This window comes from Misgurnus anguillicaudatus, chromosome 7, assembly GCF_027580225.2.
Source record: "Misgurnus anguillicaudatus chromosome 7, ASM2758022v2, whole genome shotgun sequence".
Taxonomy (NCBI): domain Eukaryota; kingdom Metazoa; phylum Chordata; class Actinopteri; order Cypriniformes; family Cobitidae; genus Misgurnus; species Misgurnus anguillicaudatus.
In genome coordinates, this window is record NC_073343.2 from 33,903,527 (window position 1) to 33,923,267 (window position 19,741).

At 40.5% G+C, this 19,741-nt stretch overlaps 1 protein-coding gene across 7 annotated transcripts in view; it reads left to right on the forward strand.

Moving 5' to 3' along the window:
- Window positions 1-19,741, forward strand: part of ralgapa2 (Ral GTPase activating protein catalytic subunit alpha 2) — a 162,621-nt gene that overhangs the window by 104,117 nt on the left and 38,763 nt on the right. For all 7 annotated transcript variants that reach the window (XM_073869774.1, XM_073869777.1, XM_073869771.1 and 4 more), the window contains 2 exons: window positions 5,004-5,162; window positions 5,846-5,973. In XM_073869774.1, coding sequence (XP_073725875.1) covers window positions 5,004-5,162; window positions 5,846-5,973 — 287 coding nt within the window. The remainder of the gene's footprint in view (window positions 1-5,003; window positions 5,163-5,845; window positions 5,974-19,741) is intronic.

Here is a 19,741-nt window from a genome sequence, read left to right on the forward strand (position 1 = left end):
TATATTCTATATTATATATACATTTTAAAAAATTATATATAAATAAAAATGCGATTAATCGCGATTAATCTTTGCCCAGCTCTATATACTGAACATTTATATAAAAATATGGATGTCGTTATATATTCTTAAATACTGTATAAATGAAGAGTACCCACACTGACTCCAGACCTGGTTAAATGATTTTTAAAAGGTTTATTTAGGCCAAAATGGTGCTTTAATGCCTGCGGTTGGTATGCGGCTCAAGCTCAGCAGCAGGTGAGTGACACGTGTGTAAAACGTGACTCTGGAGATGTTCTCCTGATTGCACGGCTCTGTCAGACTGCTGCGAGCTAAGAGACGTGCTTTCGACGAGGGAGCCGTGCGTGTGCAGATTTAGTAACAGCTCTCGCTCTCTGGGCTCCTGTGCGCGCTGTGACCAGGGCCCCGATCAGCACATTAACTCGCACCGCAAGGGCCAAAGGCCTGCCGGATACCAGCAGGGCCCCGCTATCGAATTCCGCCCGTGCCGGCAGGATAGCGATTGACGTGCGTTAGCAGGTTAGCGCTGACAAAATGAGCCGGTGGGAACCTGCTTAGCGCGAGCGTTCGATTCGGTCACGCGCGGCCCGCTGCGAGAAAAATTCATCAGGCTCCCAACTCCTCCAGAGCTCGTATTAGCCCATCTCAGCCACGTTCCGCTCTCTCCGTTCGTGAGCCAAGGGGAGGGAGCGCGTGTGCCGTGAGCCGTGCTGGATTAATTTTGGCCAACGGACTCCGTAATTGCACCCGTTCTGGCGGCGAGAGAGGGCGACTGTCGGGCGAGAAGGAGGGGTGAAAGGGCCGGTTTATCAGCTGCAGGCAGGCAGGAAGTAAGTAACTCTAATTTACAAATGCAACTTTCAGAGACAGGGAGAGAAAGGAGGGGTGAAGAGCCAACAACAAGAAAAACAGAGAAGAATTCCTGAATCCAATTGAGTGCTGGGGGGCAGAACAGAGTCGAGCAGCTGGCCGGGCCAGTAATGTAGTTACTGAGAGGGTGTTGCCATGCGAGGCCATAGTGTCAGGAGGCAGACGGTCATCCAACCACACGCGCGCACACACACGCACACGCAGTCTTTTGTTGCAGATGGGGACGCTGCTGTTTGTACAAGGCAAGCCTCAGGGCATTTCTTGCTCTGTTCACTGTTTGTGTGATAATGGTCTACATTTATATATGTTGTGCTTTGTGCGACGTATAACCTGTGACGTTCATCACTTATACTTTAAACCACTCATAAGCCCTTAGCAACCACATAGCAAATATGACGGTGCCCTAAGTTAAGTCAAATAAGGCTTTCTTAAAAGCCTGCGGTCTTTGACACCTGCTCCCTGTCATTGAGAATGACATCTGGTGTATGTGTACAGTATGTCGCGCATTTCCCCTCTCCGTCCAACCTGTTTACATGCCACCAATTCTTCTGCCGTCTCTCCACATGGCTCGGTATGTACGGGCACAATCATCTTGTTGTGGATTTGTTTAATTTTAGCCCATTAGCATAATTAAGGGCTTATGGGGAAATGTGGTAATTGCATTTTTTGGTGAAGAGGACATGTTTTGGTAATGGCTCATTAGGCATCGGTGCATCGGCAGATGTTTAACCACCCATTGAGAGGAGCTTGCGTAAGGTCGCGCCATGGCAAAGAAACGCTTCCAGAAATCCTCTTTTTCACTACAGTGGTCACTTAAATGTCACTGTTTTGGTATACTAAATACTTAATTGTTGTTAATCATTTTGAACAAAGTCTTTATGGTCTGTCTGGTTCGTTTTGTTTGTTGATGCAAGAAATAAATGTTTCATTATTATCTTTATTAATCCAACAAGTTACTACAGGTTTGAGGGGTAAAATAAGGTTGACATGTTGGGGTACAGTATCACAATGTACGATTTTTGTCAATATATATAAAAAGCATGATTATCAATATTGTGTATTATACATGCGATAATATCTTAAATAATTTAGATTTTGCCCTGAGAGTCACAGTGGTTAAAAAATCTCTTTCTGCATCCATATTCTTGTCTTTTAGTATAATTAATTTGCACACAAAAGAAAAAAGAATAAAACAACATAAACAATACTAAAGATGAAATTGATAAAGTTTGTATTTAAAAGAAATAGATACCATGATAATATTGTTATCGTGACTTCTTTTGGCCAAGATAAACATGTGGTAAAAGTCTTGTATAATGACAGCCCTAATATGCACTAAGTGAAGAGTTTAGCTCCAAAACGCGATAAACGCCATTAAAAAAAAAGAGTTACTACCAAAATCAGTATTATATCAGGTCAGTATTTAAACGTAAATTCTTCATTTTACACAAAATATAATATCCGTCATCTTTTTTCCCAAAACAGAATAAACGCCACTCCTCCTTTTCTGCAGAATGCAATAAATCCGCTCCACAAATTACAGCGCACCATTCCACGCAATGTAAACAAACAATGGCGGCGCGTCGAATACACGGAGTCCTAGTTTTCCTCATCTACTTTGTACTTCATTATCATCAAACAAACTAAAGCAAAATAATACTTTAATAGCATTGATAAACCTGTGGTGGTTTTCTGTGACGGGAAAAAAAACGTAAACCATCAACATCTAATAATTCACGCGAGAGGCACTCGGGAGCCGGTTGCTTGTTCTCCCGCCAGCATTTAGCTTTTCACATGCTAACACATTGACCCCAGGAGATTTTATGAAAAACTTTCCATTATTTTACTCAAAGTCAACGAAAATCGAGCAGGACCAAAATACAGCTGATCGCTGTGAAAAATGTTACGTGACGACATCAAGTATAACCGCAGCAATGACAGTGTTCTTAATATGACAAAGTAAGTGTTTTGATTAATGACATTAATGCTTATTTTTGTAATCAGTGTATACAACTGTTCAACTAAATGAATATAAAATGGCAAAAATGAATGCACATTTATATATTGATTTATAATATTTATTGCATTTTGTGGAAAAATAATTCGTTTTTAATAATAAATCTTTTAAAATCAAGTTATGGATTTGGATTTTTTATGTTTTTATAACCTAAAGATGCTATGTGAAATTTGTAACAGAAAATAGTGGTTTTCATCTTGTCACTTTCTTGGTATAGAAAACACGTTTTTACCTAAATTTGTCAAAATGGATTTATTGCGCTTTGGAACCAAACTTATCAAGTGGAAAATATACACATTTATGGTATGCATAAAAAACTGCTGTAAATATTTAAAGTGATTGGTAATTCTGTTTGTTTTGCACAACCGCAGATTGGTGACCAATATTGATTTTAAACCAATATATTGAACCGGCAAATAATCATTGCGAGGTAACAGTGTCGGCTCAGACTATCAACAGCATTTTTTTTATTCAATATTTTATTCAATAAATATTGCACATTTTCTGTTTCCATTTTTTTTTTAAGGAAAATGTATAAAATATGTATAAATGCATAATTTAAGCCATTTTGTGTACAGTCTTTAATCATTAAATTTAGCATTGTTGAAGTGATAGTTAATCCTTTAAATGTACCTGGGTTTCTGCATTTATTATTGATAAAATCTCTTCTGAGCACACAAAAATATGAAAGCACAGCATAATTATAGTCAAACACAACCTGATTAAACTAATAAAACACAAATAGTTGTGTATTTCACATTTTATTAAAGATAATCATGCACAGTGCAGGCTGAAAAACAACGTCATGTTGGGTGTTTCAAATAAGGAGATGAGATTTGTAGTAGTAGGTTTTATGGGCTTTTCTCAAAAAAGATGTGATCCGTGTCTTGATCATAACAACTTATGACCTGGGAAGACAATTTAAAGAGGTTTTATGGAGCACAAGGTTGGGGAAAGGACTCAACTTTTTCTCAGAGTGACTGTCCTGCAAACATCACTCCAAAAGCGTGGCATGCAAGACTAAAGTAAACAGGAAAGAGCCAGAAGTAATATCAAAATACCTCCTACTGTATATAACGCTTTCATGTGCCCACTATCAGAAAAACTGAACAAGAATGATGTTAACAGAATGAAACGGTATCCTTCTAAAAACAGCATAGCTCACTACAAAAATCTTAAGTTTTGCCAAAACCACCTGGAAGCTTTTGCCCAAAAATGATGTGGATTGTCGAGGAAAATGCACAATGCTTTTTGTACTTTGTGCATTGTGTACCAAAACCTCACTTCAGTGTGAAGTGTGCTGCAGAGAGCATTATGGATGTTTTGTAATCATTGATTAATTCGAAAGTGTATCAAGACTTTTTACAGGAGACCTTCAGGGCAGCGGTCCATGACCTTCAGCTTAAGACCGGCTGGGGGATGACACTGACTCAAAGCACTTGAGTAATAAATCGACTAAAAAATGGATGCAAAGAAAAATCAAAGGTTTTGTCCTGACTGTGACATCAATACAGAAAAACAGTTCGACGCATTAGTAACCAGCATATTACACACCCCTAAATAAAATTCACTAGTCTATTAATAATCTTACTCCTTCGTAACTTTATTAAACAAATGTTAGTACACAATGTTTCTCTATGCACTATATAATACCCCACTCTATCAGGGCTCTTGTGTTTCACGTTGTCTGTCAAAAATAAGCTTGCAAAAAATGAATTTCCTACAGATGTATGTATATTTATGTGTAAAATGAAATCCAAGCAATTTTCTAGGTAGTCAATTTGTTTAAATGATTGAAACATAATGAACCCAATTTCTCCAGCTCATTTGGTTTAAGATTGAAAATTCCCAAAATAATTTCAGTAGTTGTTCCAGACTAAATAAACATTCTGCTTTTATTTTTTTTACAGGAATTATTGTTCACCACTGAGAAAATATCTTTGTGAAATATGTCTTTGATAGCCGTAACATTTGTTATATTTTTTAACGTGTGCATTGCACATACAATGTGTATTTCGGCAATTGTGAAACCCTCACAAGTTGAACGAGTAATTTATCGGATTTATTGATGTGTTTTGCCTCTCGTTTGTCGTAGCTCCGTCACTTGGGAAACGATGAAGTGCACATAGTGTGGTCGGAGCACACGCGGGACTACAGGCGAGGAATCATCCCCACCGACTTCGGTGATGTCCTCATCATCATCTACCCGATGAAAAACCACATGTTCTTCATTCAGATCATGAAGAAACCGCAGGTATGTCCCCCATCGCCACTATAATGACATTACGTTACATTAAATACCACAACGCTCCACTGTAATTTACCAGATGTTCATGCATTACGTGAAATGCCTCTCCAGAGGCGTCTTAAGATCTTGGTCAGGATGTGCGATGTTTCGCTGATTGGCAGGAGATGTGGATTGTGGCTGGAGAGGATAGTTTCTCTTCCTGTCTCTTCTCTGAGAGCACTAATGCTCAGAGTCCATTACTGCACTGTCGGCACGCCGCTCTCATTGCGGTCAAACTGCCTTTCATCTTCCTCCTCCTGCATCTGCCACTGGAAACCAAACTCGTATCATTTGTAATTTCTCGTAAACACGTCACCTATACAGAACTTGCCTGCTTTGTATTGGGCGGCGTCTGATGTGCATTTCATCCTCTGTGTCACCAGTCGCAATTAGTGAAATTCCCTCGTCTGCGCCGCTGTTATCTGCTGCCACGCTCAAATAACTCTCATTTCATCCACTCGATAAACACGAGCCCTGACAAATGGAAGTTCTGCATTATCTATCGACTACATTCATTTGTACTGGTTCGAGCTATTCTTTGCATTGATTTTTTGCACATAGCATCAGATAAGATCGATTTTAGTTTTCATATAGAAGTCAAAACAAGCATGTTCTCACTGGTGCTCTCTTCTGTCCTCTTTCACCATCAGGTTCCTTTCTTTGGGCCTCTGTTTGATGGGGCGATAGTGACGGGAACCTTGCTGCCAAGTCTGGTACGGGCCACGTGCATCAACGCCAGCAGGGCCATAAAGTCTCGATTGCCGCTCTACCAGAGTTTGTATCCTTTCAAATCATTACATGCTATTTTATGCACGTTTTGCATTTTATATAGTTGGTATTGATCGGCAACATCACTGCATTAACGCAACATGCTTCAGGTCTCATTTGTGTGTTTTTTTTTTATTGTGCATCTTCCAGGGTTCTCAAGGGTCCTTGAAATCCTTGAAAGTTTGTGAAATTCAAGGCCCTGGGAAGTTTTTTGAAAATGGGAACGAGACGCTGCGTCTCCCTTGCCATACTTCCTGCGTCCCTGTAACGTCGTCTTTGGCAATATTTTAGATAGCGATATTCTTCCTGGCTCTACCGTCACCCTGTCTTTGTCGTTAAGCATCACCATTGTTTGATTTTGATATACACATTCAGACGCACTTACCCCTGAAGGCGTCCCCAAAGTTTCACCTTAGTGACGCAGCGCGAGTTCCCAAGAAAGGTAACTGTAACAATGTATCTTAAAAGGTAACACAATGTAACCTTGCTCTCACTTGAAAGGTGTCCCCACGTTTAGACCTGGAAAGTCCTTGAAAAGTCCTTGAATTTGAAGATAACTAAGGTGTGGGAACCTATGAAATATAGACGTTAACATTGTTGGAAAACGACAACCAATTAGAATAAATAATTTAACAGTGCAATATCTTAAGTAAGGAAAAATGTACGGTCAGCTGGTCCTCTAAATACTTCAAGTCCTGAAATGGTAATTGGTGCATTATCCTGATTATTGAGCAGCTACTTACAGCATTGCTTTGCTTTAAAAAATCTGTCGTCTGGGGCCGTCTCATCTACAGTTTAATAGTCACTATACAGTCAATATTTATTGTGTGTGTGTGTAATATCCTAAAATAACACCTCTGGTGTGCACACTTCTGGTGTGTGGGACTGATATCATGCCTCACATTTTTGCAGATGTTTTCTTTATTACGTCAATGCGATCATTATTGTCTCCAGTGAATAGGGTGTGAACGGCCATTAAGGATATTCTGCTTTAACGGCTTCCTGCGATGTCTTGATCTGTCCCTATGAATAATTGATCTGCATTTGACTGCTGCTTCTACACCGCTGTCTCTTATCGGTCTGTCGTAAGAACATCTGCTCTACAATCACCACTTATACACATTCTGGCTTTCTCTCTCGCGCTGTTTGTCTTTCCATTGCCCCTCCTTTCAATCTCTTTGGCTAGGTTTTCTGGTCAAAACTGTCTTTGTCCACAAGACTTTTTTAAATGTGGATCAACTCAGATGGTGATCCACATGTGTAAAACAAACACAGGCTATGCTATCAAAGTTGATGTGTGGTGGAGGGTGTCACATTGCACTATCATTAAAGGATTACTCCACTTTTATTTTAAAAAATCCAGATAATTTACTCACCCCTATGTCATCCAAGATGTTCATTTTTTTCTTGACTGAACAAAGAAAGAAATTACGTTTTTTGAGGAAAACATTATAGGATTTTTTTTATTTTATTTTACATTTACAGTTTCAATGCAGCTTCAAAGAACTCTAACTGTACGTTCATACCATATAACGCATCAAATACGCTCTGGCTTCCCTGCCAACAACACTATAGATAAATTGGAGTGGATGCACTGACACTCGAATGCATTCTCTGGAATCCTTTTCTGCCTTCCGATTGTTTGCCGCCGAACGTTTCCGCCTTCCGATTGTTTGCTGCAGAACGTTTCCGCCTTCCGATTGTTTGCCGGCAAACGTTTCCGCCTTCCGATTGTTTGCCGCCAAACGTTTCCGCCTTCCAATTGTTTGCCGCTGAACGTTTCTGCCTTCCGATTGGTTGCCGGCAAACCGCTTCATAGCTCATTACCATAAGGTTGAGTTGATTTTAACTCTCCTCGACGCTCACACCATCCAAGATGCGCCGTGCCGGTGCTCGCCGGAGCTCTTCGCCGACTCTCATTGAAAATGAATGACTTCCAGCCACTTTGATGCTCTCGCCAATGGTGGTGTGAACGCACAGTAAGCGATCCCAACTGAGGCATAAGGTTCCTGTCAAGTGAAAAGATTGTTATTTTCACCAAAAATAAAAAATTTGTACTTTTAAACCACAACTTCACACCAGCGCGACCTTACGTATTACGTAATTATGTCGCAAGGTCACGCGTTACATTTGTGAAATGCACACTTGCGAACCATTTTAAACAATAAACTGACACAAAGACATCAATTAATATCATTCCACATGATGAGAAGTTGTGGATTCAAATTTTTACTTTTTTTTTTGGAGCAAAAAGGACGATCGTATCGCTAGATAAGACCCTTATGCCTCGATTGGGATCATTTAGAGTCCTTTGAAGCTGCATTGAAACTGTTGAGGTCCACTAAAGTCCACTATATGGAGAAAAATCCTGGAGTGTTTTCTATAAAAAGCTTAATTTCTTTTCGACTGAACATAGAAAGACAAACGTCTTGGATGACATGGGGGTGAGTAAATCATCAGATTTTTTTAATGAAAGTGTAGTAAACTATTAAGAGCGAGACGATGAAACACATAAAAAATGATGCCATTCCTCAGTAGAAGTCTTGCAGTGATTGTTGTGTTTGAATGACTTAAAAAGGCCAGTTTTAATGGGATTTGTGCTGTTTGCAATGTCCTCCAAACATAGTTGTGTGCATCACACGTAAGAGGAATCAAATCAGATTTGGTCCACATTTAGCTGAGATATAAACCTAGCCTTAGTCCTGTACCTATCTCTTCCTCTCTCGGTCAGAACAATGACCTCGCCTCTCGGTCTGTTTTTGTGCCGAGATGAAATCTGCGCTGGAGTTTTCTGCTTCACAATGGGTCGGGGTCCCTGCAATCTTCCTGCTTGTTGTGCTTGGTGCTCCAATATAATTAGTTGAATATTTCTTCAAAGAGAGTCCTCATGCACCCTGCACAGGCTGATAAAAGCCGGTGTCTCTATCTGGCCCTGCCGCAGCGATGGAGGGGCTTCCAGCGGTCTGCACCATATTCAGCCCTAATTGGATGGGTTTCGGTGAAATGACCACCAGCGCTTGGCATGGGGCACTGCAATCCACCCCTGTGCCCTACGCCGGCCCTTACCCATGCGCTCCATTGTGTGACTATGGATCTCTGTCCTGCCCGGCTTTGGGATTACGCTTTTACAGAGGGCTTAACTTGAATGAAGCGTCCCCTTTCCTGCTGACACTATAATGTGAAATAATGCATCATATGACTATCGATTCATCAGCTGCTGTGAGTTTGATGTGGGCCGTGCTGAAGCCCTTTACTGCAAATCAGTAAATAACAAAGATTCATCTTTAGTCTTTTGTTTTCTTCGTTCTTAATTCTTGATGACATCTTGTCTGCGCCCAGCGATTTTCACTTGTTAACCTCATTTACATAATTGTTCCAAAAATGAAGAGTCGGTACACATGACTGTGTTTGTCGGCGGTGTTATGAATGTTAACAGCCTCATCATCCCCGCTCCCTGCTGAGTTTATTGCCTTACCAACTACGTTCTCAGCCCCTGGGAGTAACATTTTGGGTTTTTTGGTGGCAGTTGTTAGGCGGGCTTCTCTTGACATTGACAGTGACAAAAGAAGTCCTTCTCTGATCTCCGGTCAACACCAAATAACCCATATTGCTCAGAACCCAACAAGTGTGGTATGTAATCGCAAAACACCCATCACACCCTCAAACTTTTGCTGGTGTTTATAGCAGGGTTCCCACGTCTCCTTGAAATCCTTGAAAGTTTGTGAATCTGGGGGAAAGTTTGTGAAAATATACATACATCTACATGCTTGAATCTATTTTATGCGAGAAGCTTTTTTGCATATTTGTGTTTGATACATTAAAATGTCTTGGGTTACGTATGTAACTGTTGCATCCTTGTAACAACGTCTTTGGCAATATTTCAGATAGCGATATACTTCCTGGCTCCCGCGTCACCCAGTCTTTGTGGTTAAGCCTCACCGTTGGTTAAATTTGATATACACATTCAGACGCACTTACCCCTGGAGGCGTCCCCAAAGTGTCACAGCAGTGACGCAGCGCGAGTTCCCTCGAAAGAGAACTGTTACAATGTATCTTAAAAGGTAACACAATGTAACCTTGCTCTCACTTTAAATGTGTCCCCACATTAGTTCTTGAATTTGAGGGTATTGCACCTGGAAAGTCTTGGAAAGGTCCTTGAATTTAAAGTGAACTAAGGTGTGGGAACCTTGTTATAGTGATGCTTACAGTCCTGTTTCCTTTCCCAAGAGCGTAATGTTGATTTGCAGCCAAAATACGCCAAGGAGCAAACTCTCAAGTAAGGAGTAGTGGGATTTCAGCTGCAGCAGTCAATGGACATGACAACCTCTACAGCGTTATCCAGTAACTTCCAATTGGCAAGTTACTCTTCCACCGCTTATAGCCTTTTTTTGGCCTAAAGTCAATGTGTCTTTGGCAGTCATTCTCTTCGCCTCTGCATGAGACACTATCAGGAGAGATGCTCCAGCCCATGTGGGCTTTCTAATGGCAGGCCGGTGGCCTTTAATATGTGAAGGCGGAGATTCACTGACCTTCAGTATCTTTTGCTGCCTCCCCTGCTGACCGAGAATCGATGGAGTTAGCCTGCTTCCTTCCCCACTCACTCCCTCTCTCCTCCTGGCACAGATCCATCTCTGGGCACAAATCAATAGCCATAATCTGTTCCTGCCTGCCGTCAGTCATGCGAGACTCAGCCTTTAGCACCTGTGATTGTGGAATATTTAACGGTAGGATGGGGCGTGGTCTCAAATCAGACCTAAGAGATTTAGGTCATCTGTATAAATTATTTACTTCGAGACAAAGATCCGCACATTATATTGACAAGTTGAGTCAAAAAAACTGTGCTTATAATGAGACTTGTTACCATCGCAGTGGTGATTAAAACACATGTTAGTATGTTTAACATGACTGCACGTCTGCCAAGAAATTTGTGTACTGGCGTGGAGCGTGTTACTGAAAAGCTTCTGCTTTGATGAGCATCCCTGAGAGATGAATGAAGATGACTTCAGGGCCTCTAATCCCATTTTCATTCCAGAATGCTGTTCTTTTCCCCCACACGATCGTACCCCCCCAAATGTGCTTTCCTGCTCTGCCCAACTCACCAGCTGTTACTGGAGGAGCCGACAAAGTCCACCGAGTTACGCCAACCCACACACCCATCCAATCTCTTTCTCCCCTCTCTTCATCTTTTCCACACCTGCACAAATGCGTACACGCAGTCCAAGGCTATTTTAGGATTACTACTCCTACAATTGTAACAGTATATAGTATGTGTACTTTGAATACCAAGATGACCTTAAGGAGCCGCAGAGGACACCGCATGGGTATATTGCATCGCACACGAGTTGCTCAATTAAACGTGTAAAGAGAACAGTGTAGCATACTAATGGAAACATACTTTATCCTTATAGTTTTAGAATATATTGGTAGTATAAACTGCAGAATATTAAATATTTATTCTGAACATAGCCTAACACTGTATTGGTCTTTATACACACCCACACACAAGTGCATTCTGGAAGAGAGGGGGCTTGCATCCATGGGCTTGTCAAGCCCAGCCATGAGTGGAAAGTCAGTTTTGCCCATATGGCATATGGCGTCTCGCTGCTGCCGCTTTATATGAAATACTCAAATATTCTCCCCCCCCCCCTCTCTCTCTCTCGTTCTCTCTCTCTCTCTCCAACACTGAATGACTCATAGCATTAGGGTTCTCTATCTCTCTCTCTCTCTACCCCTCCTGCTGCTCCTCATGACTGGAACAAATAATAGTCACACACACACACACACACACACACACACACACATGCATGCATGCCCAGAGGCGACTCGCTCTCATGCTAAAGCCCGAACTTAAACACAGGTCAGTAAACAACTCGGTGACAGAATTAAAAGAGCTCGCAGAGAAACAGGTGGCAGATGCGATAGGTGCGTGTGCATTGTGTGCACTTCGTGTTTATCTGGAATTTCTTTTCTGCGCATCATCATCATCATGCTTGGAATCCTCAGTAGCTTTTTTAATCAAATTTCAAAGTGGAGCAGGAAGACTCGCGGGTCATCGAGTTGGGTCTAATTTGATATGAGTACAGCGTGCTACTGGGTCAAACTTCTTTGTACGTTATCAATGTGAAATGAAACACACATGCACATTGTTTGCTAAGACAATATTACTACAGTTTAGGGACTAGGACAATGAGCATTAAACTCATCTTCATCATTAGTGCTACACATACAATTTTGTAGCCTGCTGAGGAAAAAGGGTGGGCTTTTTACCCTAAAACCCTTAAATCAACCACAAAGCAACTCCCTGCCAACCACCCTCTTCATAACACGTAGAAATCTAGATGTGTTTTCACTATCCGTCCACTCATTAAATATTCATTTCTCTGGTCAGGTCCGAGATGTAAAGAGGAAGAGGTTATGGAGAGTAACAGGATGTGTGTGTCGCCAAGACTTCGGTTTTTGAGTATGATCGAATTTGAAACTCCTCCCACATGAAAACGAGAATTCGCCAGCACTCCATCAGGCATTCATGCTTGACATCTGTCTGTGTTCTGCCACTATTGTGAAAGGAGAAGGCATTGCCAGATCAGGGTGGGTTCCCTGGCGAGCGTTTGCATGTGTGAGGTAGTGTTACGGGGTTCGTGCTCCTTTATTACTGCTCCCTCAGGAGTGACGGTACTAAAGCTCCTCGTAAGCATGAGAGCGGCTCCTGTTGGCACCTGCCAGCTCACGCTTTTTTGTTGTTGTTGTTTGGATGGGAGGCTACTGTATTGGGGATCCTTCTCGCAGGACGAGATGCATGGATTGCAGGTGCATCGGGAAGGGTTTTTAAACTTTTTAAGCGATGTGAAATGTGTTGCATTGCATTAGTTAAAGTCATCTAAAGAACTAAATAGTGCCATCGGACGCCAATTCCTGCATCATTAAATGGCCTGTTGCAAACCATAACAAGTTCATTCAAGACAATGTTAGCTCGGTCAGTTGTAGTTAAGCTTCCTCTCTCACCTGCTCTTTATCTCAGCCTCTCGCTCATCACGTCATCGGCCGGCGGCGAGCGGGACGGACATTTCGAAGGCGCGCTAATTGTGATGGATGGTGGAGGAGGGGTGGACGAGTGTTAAACCTGCTCGTCTTCTCAGAGTAATTAGCATCCAGCTAGCGCTTCCATCTGTCTGCCCAAGCCCTGTTTAATTAATGAACTTTCTTCTCCTCCCTCCTCGGGCTGCCAACTCCAGGAGAAAGCTGTTAGCCCTCTCAGGTTATCCAAATGGATGCCTCTCCGCTTTTTGTTTTTTCGCCCATGTACACAATGAACGCATTGATGAGCTGCGTGTGGCTTTTGTCTCTAGCGCTCTTTGTCTATAGTCTTGTAAAGGGAGTGATAATGAGCAATTCTGGCAAGCTTCGGCACTTAAGTGTGGGAGTATTTGAATGAGACGGCGTGTTTCCAGAGCACTGTTGCTTTGCTTTGTTTTGTTTGTGTTTTGTTTCACGCTCATTAGAATTAAATTGCCCGCAGCAGCGGAGGTATTCTTCGCGTGATAGTGTCTCTCAAAAGATTTCTTTGGACCGATCCCGCGTCTCAAGGCTCGTGTTTGTTTGCGTGCGAGTGCGTGCCAGGATATATATGCATTTGAGAGACAGAGGCTACTCGCTTTTGTGTTTGCGTCTTCATGCATGCCCGATTTCCCTCTCGCTAATCGTCATGGTTGTTCTGGACAGGCCCTCATTAAAGCTCGTATCTCATTCGGGGGGTTTCTTTGTCTGCGGCCGCGGCTGATAAGAATACCGCCTCTAGGGCTCTTGTGATATTGAAATCCTCCAATGGTGAGAAAGAGTCTTCAATCGGTGAGTATCAGCAGTGCCCTGATTACCATTCAATCTCCCCGAGCTCGCTCGCTTGCTCGTTTTTGTCTCTCGGCCTGAATGAAGACCGCCGTCCCTGCTTATCCCCTTATATACAGCACATATCCGATTCTTCCCAAATGTCACTCAAATGTCAGCCACCGCATAACCCGCTACCTATATTCTTCAGTCTGTAATACATTTGGATTTACTTTGTTCTTTTATTATTTTCAAAGTAACTTTTATACTTATTTTTATTGTAGTTTGTAAAAGGCAACTTCATCTCCAGCCAGCAAACAAACGGTCATAGCTAGTCGCTCTAGATAAAAATTTGTGAATGTAAAATTATTGGTCACTGTTACATTTCAGACACATGTTTCCAGATGCAATTTTATTAGAACAAAAATAAACTTTATTTAACTCTTTCCCCACCAGCGTTTGTAAAAAAAAAATTGCTAGCCAGCCCTAGCATTTTTTATTATTTTCACAAAGTTTAATGCCTTCCTGAAAATTTTCTTCTTTAACTATATAAACATACAATATATCAAATGAAAGAACAAAAAATGTTGAGCAAAAAGCTGAGATAATTGCGTTTTTGTAAAAGACTTTTGAGATCAGATTCAGAGCGATGCTCAAAACATACACATAGTTTTTACTGTTTTTGGATCAGTGGATGCTTTAGTGTTTTTGGTTGGGTAAGAGCACCACCTAATGGATAATAGCAGAACTATAGATTGCCGTAAAAACTCGTCATTGGCAGGTAAGCATTTTCTCGTCAATGGCGGGGAAAGAGTTAAAGAAATATTAGAGATATTTTCAACCCTAAGTCTATGTACGAATCTGTGGATGCCTGTCACAGCTCACGTAATTATTATTTTTCCAAAAATTTTGAGTATGTCACACATGCCCACAGAAATTGTTGATAAATAACCCAGAATATTCGTTTTATATTGGAAATCATTCTTATGTAAAACATGCAGATCTTTATTTGAGGATATTGTATTGCACGTTTGGGTCAGAGAACGGTCGATTCTTTAAAGATTGTAGCACTCCCAGTTCCCTGAGCCCCGCTGGCGGATGTCTTTAAAGCGAGAATTAGTTGATTATTTATAAGTTGGCCATTAATAGCACTTTAAACAGTTCAAAGGGACAGACGTCTCCTCCACGAGCTGGCCGTGATTGTTTTGTGCTAAAGGATGTCCTTGTGTTTCTCCATTTGCATGTTCGCACAAAACTGAGTCTCTCCGAAGAGGATGGGCGAAATAAACAAAACGACAAAAAAAATAGTGCAGGGCGACATAAAAGTGTGCATCGTGCTTTTTTCTCGTCCAGGCTTTGATGTGGAAATGGAGGTTCTTTACGTGAAGTGCAAGAGCGCAGTTTGTTCGGTGAAGAGCTAAGCGCCGCTAATGTTGCTCGGCTTGTATGGCATCACACCGGATGCCTGCATTAAGAAAGCATACAGGCGAGGTGATGCATAAGTGTTCATGTTATTATACCCATGCATGTTCTTTATAATGTAATGTCTTAACTATGGTGCATTTGAATCTGTTATTGCTGATGCGTTTGATGGTTTTATTTTGGGTTCAGTGTGTAGCTGAAATAAAAGCCCTTAGCATTTCATTGTGATTTGCACATCTTAGTTTCAAACACTTCATACAGCTCTTTAATTGCTATAGCAGTGCCGCCTCAGATATCTATAGCTCTTGTCATGTATATTAGCTTTATTCATGGTTACTGCACAAAGCTCTGATGTGAGGATGTCTGTAGTGGAGGAAAGGAATGATTGCATCTTCATCACTTCAGAAAGATTGAGACAAAGCCCAGAGCTAAAGAGGGGGCTCCAGATTGGGGTTTTGTCTGTACATTTTTTGGGGGGAATAAGATGCATTCATTTTCTCCTCTCCATACTATGGGGAATATGTCTGTTTTGTGTCTAATTGTAGAATTAATTCTCCAGAAAGAGACAATTTGTTCACGTTCATGACAAAATCATCTAAACAGATATGGCGTTTTCCCAGACAGGGCTTAAGTCTAGTCCAAGACTAAATGCTAGTTTGTGATATCCTAACTGAAACCACTGACATTGTTTTGTCTCAAGATGCACACCAGTCATGTTTTTTGTAGGGTATGATTATAAAAACTACTTAAATGTCCTAATCTAACTAATGTCTACTCCTGAATTAATTATTAATTATGGGTTGAGCGACAGATGAAGTTGTCAAACGGTGGTCATTGATGACTCCTTACCAGGTACAGTACATAGTCAAAAATTATGAAATCACAGTAAAAATCAGTTTAAAAAAGTAAGTATAGATGTAAAATTGAGGTTAAAATTAATGTCATCTGTACAAAACTTTATTTTTTATTATAATGACTATTTTAGTATTTGCTCCAAGATGCTTATTGAAGCATGTCCCAGAAAAAAATAGGTTTTGCACAAATATGTGAAGTATATGACGGTGATGTCAAGAAACAAATGTTTTCAGTTGAAAATAAATGTTCATTGTTGTGTGAACGTTAGTATTGCAGTTTATATCAGTATGTGATCATGTTGACACAAATTTTGGCTTAGAAGGCTTACTGTTTTTAGGCACTTTGTGGCAAAAACATTACAGCTCCTCGAGTGGCTTATCTTAAGTATTTACATGTTTCTTTTTTGAAGTAAGCCTGCCTGCTTTCAGATGCCATCTCAATTTGTCTACCGTGTTTTAAGCTCTCTTTATGTGGGTGTTGGGAAAGCACATTGTTTGGTCAGCCCATTTAAATAGCCAGTGTCTGTGGTGAGTGAATGGCATTTGTGCAAGCACACTGGGCCAGTACGGGCCCTTTATTAACCCTGGAGTCACTAGCTAATGTCATTGAAGCAGGACCACCTGGTGTGGAGGACACTGTACAGTCAGCTGCTCCTGAAAACCACTGAATGCCTCGGACCAGGTGCCGGCTTCCACATCCTGCTTAATTGTTGCCTCGTAATAGTGCGCTTGACTGCTCGGGCCGCCTGGAGGCAGGAATTACCCCCCTTAGAAAAGAAGAGAAGATGGATTGAAAGAGTTTCTAAACCTTAAGTCTGTTTACAACTTCTTTGCATCCATGCTTTAATGTCTCCTCATTTTCTTTAGTTACTAAGTTAGGTTTTAATTCAATTTGGGTTGTCTCCACACTAATTTTCAGTAATCTGTACTTCACAGTATTTCACATATAACAATTTTAAATTGTAATTATAAATTGACAAACATAAATAAATTACATGCATGCATCTGGTTTGAGGTGATTTAAATGCAGAATCAAGTATTTAAGTAAAAATATAGCAATGTGCAGTAAAACAAAAATTTTTTACTAATTTTTTAGTAATGAAGTTACTACTTGATTATTACACTGCAAAAGATGATTTTCAAGTAAAAAATTCTTAGTATTTTTGTCTTGTTTTCAGTAAAAATATCTAATAATTCTTAAATTAAGATGCTTTATCTTGATGAGCAAAACGACTCAAGAAAATAAGTCTAGTTTTTAGACCAAAAATATCAATTTTAAGTGATTTTGTGCATAAAACATGCAAAACAATCTGCCACTGGGGTAAGCAAATTTTTCTTTAATTTTTCTTGAATTTAGTGTTTAAGAAAAATGTTCAAGACTTTTTTGCTTACCCCAGTGGCAATTTTTTTTGCTTGTTTTATGCACAAAATCACTTAAATTTGATATTTTTGATCTAAAAACTAGACTTATTTTCTTGAGTCGTTTTGCTCATCAAGATAAAGCATCTTAATTTAAGAATTTTTAGATATTTTTACTGAAAGCAAGACAAAAATAATTTTCTTGAAAATTATTTTTTGCAGTGTATATGACATTAAAAAAATACAAAAAATACATTTAATATAACACTTGCAAATACAGCTGTCTACAACCACTGAAACCCCTGATATTATAAATGAATAGTTAATAATAAATTAAATAAATTAATAGTAATAGGGGTTTTGCGCAACAAACTTTTTGTATTGGGCAAAACCGGTCACATAACTTCCGGTTCAGGTCTTATGCATGTGCTTCATGAAATGAAGGAATAATACTAAATGCATATGCAAATTAATAAGTTTTATTAAGTTTTATTAATAATGCACACCAAGGCTTTTACGCCGACATTTACTATATTGTTAGTTGTTTCCAATGAAAGCACCACGCTTTTCAAAAACCGCAAATTTGTTCTTGCCAAGAGTTAAAAAATGTTCAACTTTGGATGAAACGCTCGGCTCGTCTTTCAGCCGTGTTTAAACGCTTTGGTGTACACATCCCTTAAAGGGACAATGAGTAGGATTTACTCCCATCTAGTGGTGAAATTGTATTTTGCATTCAAACGAATAGTGCTCTCTAGCGCCTCGCTTTTCCAAATGCGTGTTTCATCTACGGTAGCCGTTATGTACTCACTGATCTCCTTGTCTGTTTCAGTTGTATCACGTGGTCTGAATGAAAACGTGTTGTGGAAACGCATTGGTAGGCTAGTGTTTTTTGTCCCTCTCTGCTATTATAGTTTATCAATATGGCGGAACGACATGAAAGCCTCCTTGGACTTCCCAGTTCAATGCAAGTAAAGAGAAGAAATTCTAAGCTTACAAAGAAAAGTCAGATCACTGGCAGAGGTCATTTGACACGAAAGAGGACAAATTTATGAATAAAGACATTGATTTTGATAAATAAAACACTTAAAACTACTTACTGTCCCTTTAAAATAGAATAAAATGTCACAAATGAAAACAACTAGCTTGGTTAGCTGAATGCCTTAAAAATTGATCGATATTGGCATCAGTTCATACTGCCTTCTTAACAGGTGGGTGTGATGAGACCATGTTTTCCGTTTGTTCATGTGCAGTTGCGGCAAGTTTAATCCTCTCTCTTTTGGCTGCCTATCGGTCCTTGACTAATTTATTTATTTATTTTAACGCCTTTATTAATTTCTCATGCATTACAAGAGGGTCCCAGATTCTATCTCGCCATCCACGTCTATTCAGAAGGCCGTGTTTAGCTGATTATTCAGCACCCGATGCATATTCGCATGTGAATTAATCTCATTGTCTCCACGAGGAGGGCTTTATAAATGCTGAAGCTTTTTATCACAAAGAGCCTTGTGTTTGATACAAAAGAGCTCTTCAAAGAACCTGCGCTGCCCACCTTTGACTTAAGATGCGTCTGCGTTGATGGCTCCATCTTATTATAACTTCCTTTTAAAGCGCTGGCTGTCACCCATTGCCTTTTATAGTATTGGCTTGTTTGCGTTATTATTTCCCTCTTTACATCCGTGAGACTGATGCAGATCGGACCACAGAATGTAAAAAAGCATTTATCGTCAGTCGTCAACACGAGGATATTGGTTTGAGAAAGTGATGCTCTGTTATCTATGATAACAAAAGTTGAGAAAGTTTTGCTCCAACACACCCTGACATTGGTTTTCGTCAGAGATTTGGGTCAAGTTGTGCTTTTTGGAAATCTAATTTACTGGCTTATTTCACGTGCCCAAAACAGATCCCACGCAGTCCTATTTTTACATTTTTAGACCCTAATATTCAGAGCTTTCTACTCTGGCTATGGAAAACTGCTGTGTCACACACACATTGCTTTCATGGACGGCTCTCCTGAGATCCATAATATGAGTTCCACCCGTATCACTGCAGTGGATCTTTCAGTATGGTGTAACCCGTTAACCTTACTACATTCTCTCTCTATGCTGACAAGCCCCCTTCCTTGACCCGTAGATCGGATCGATAGTTAGAGCGCCGTAGGGAGACGAGCCTTGGTGTGCCAAGCTCAGGTAGCGCAGAGAAAGCGCAGACGTTTGATTTAGACCCGCCGTAAATCTGCACACAGACGCGGCCGACCTGGCAGCTCTATGTGGGAATCCGCATCGGCAGTGATGTCACGCTCGTAATTCTGCGTCGTTGCGTCTC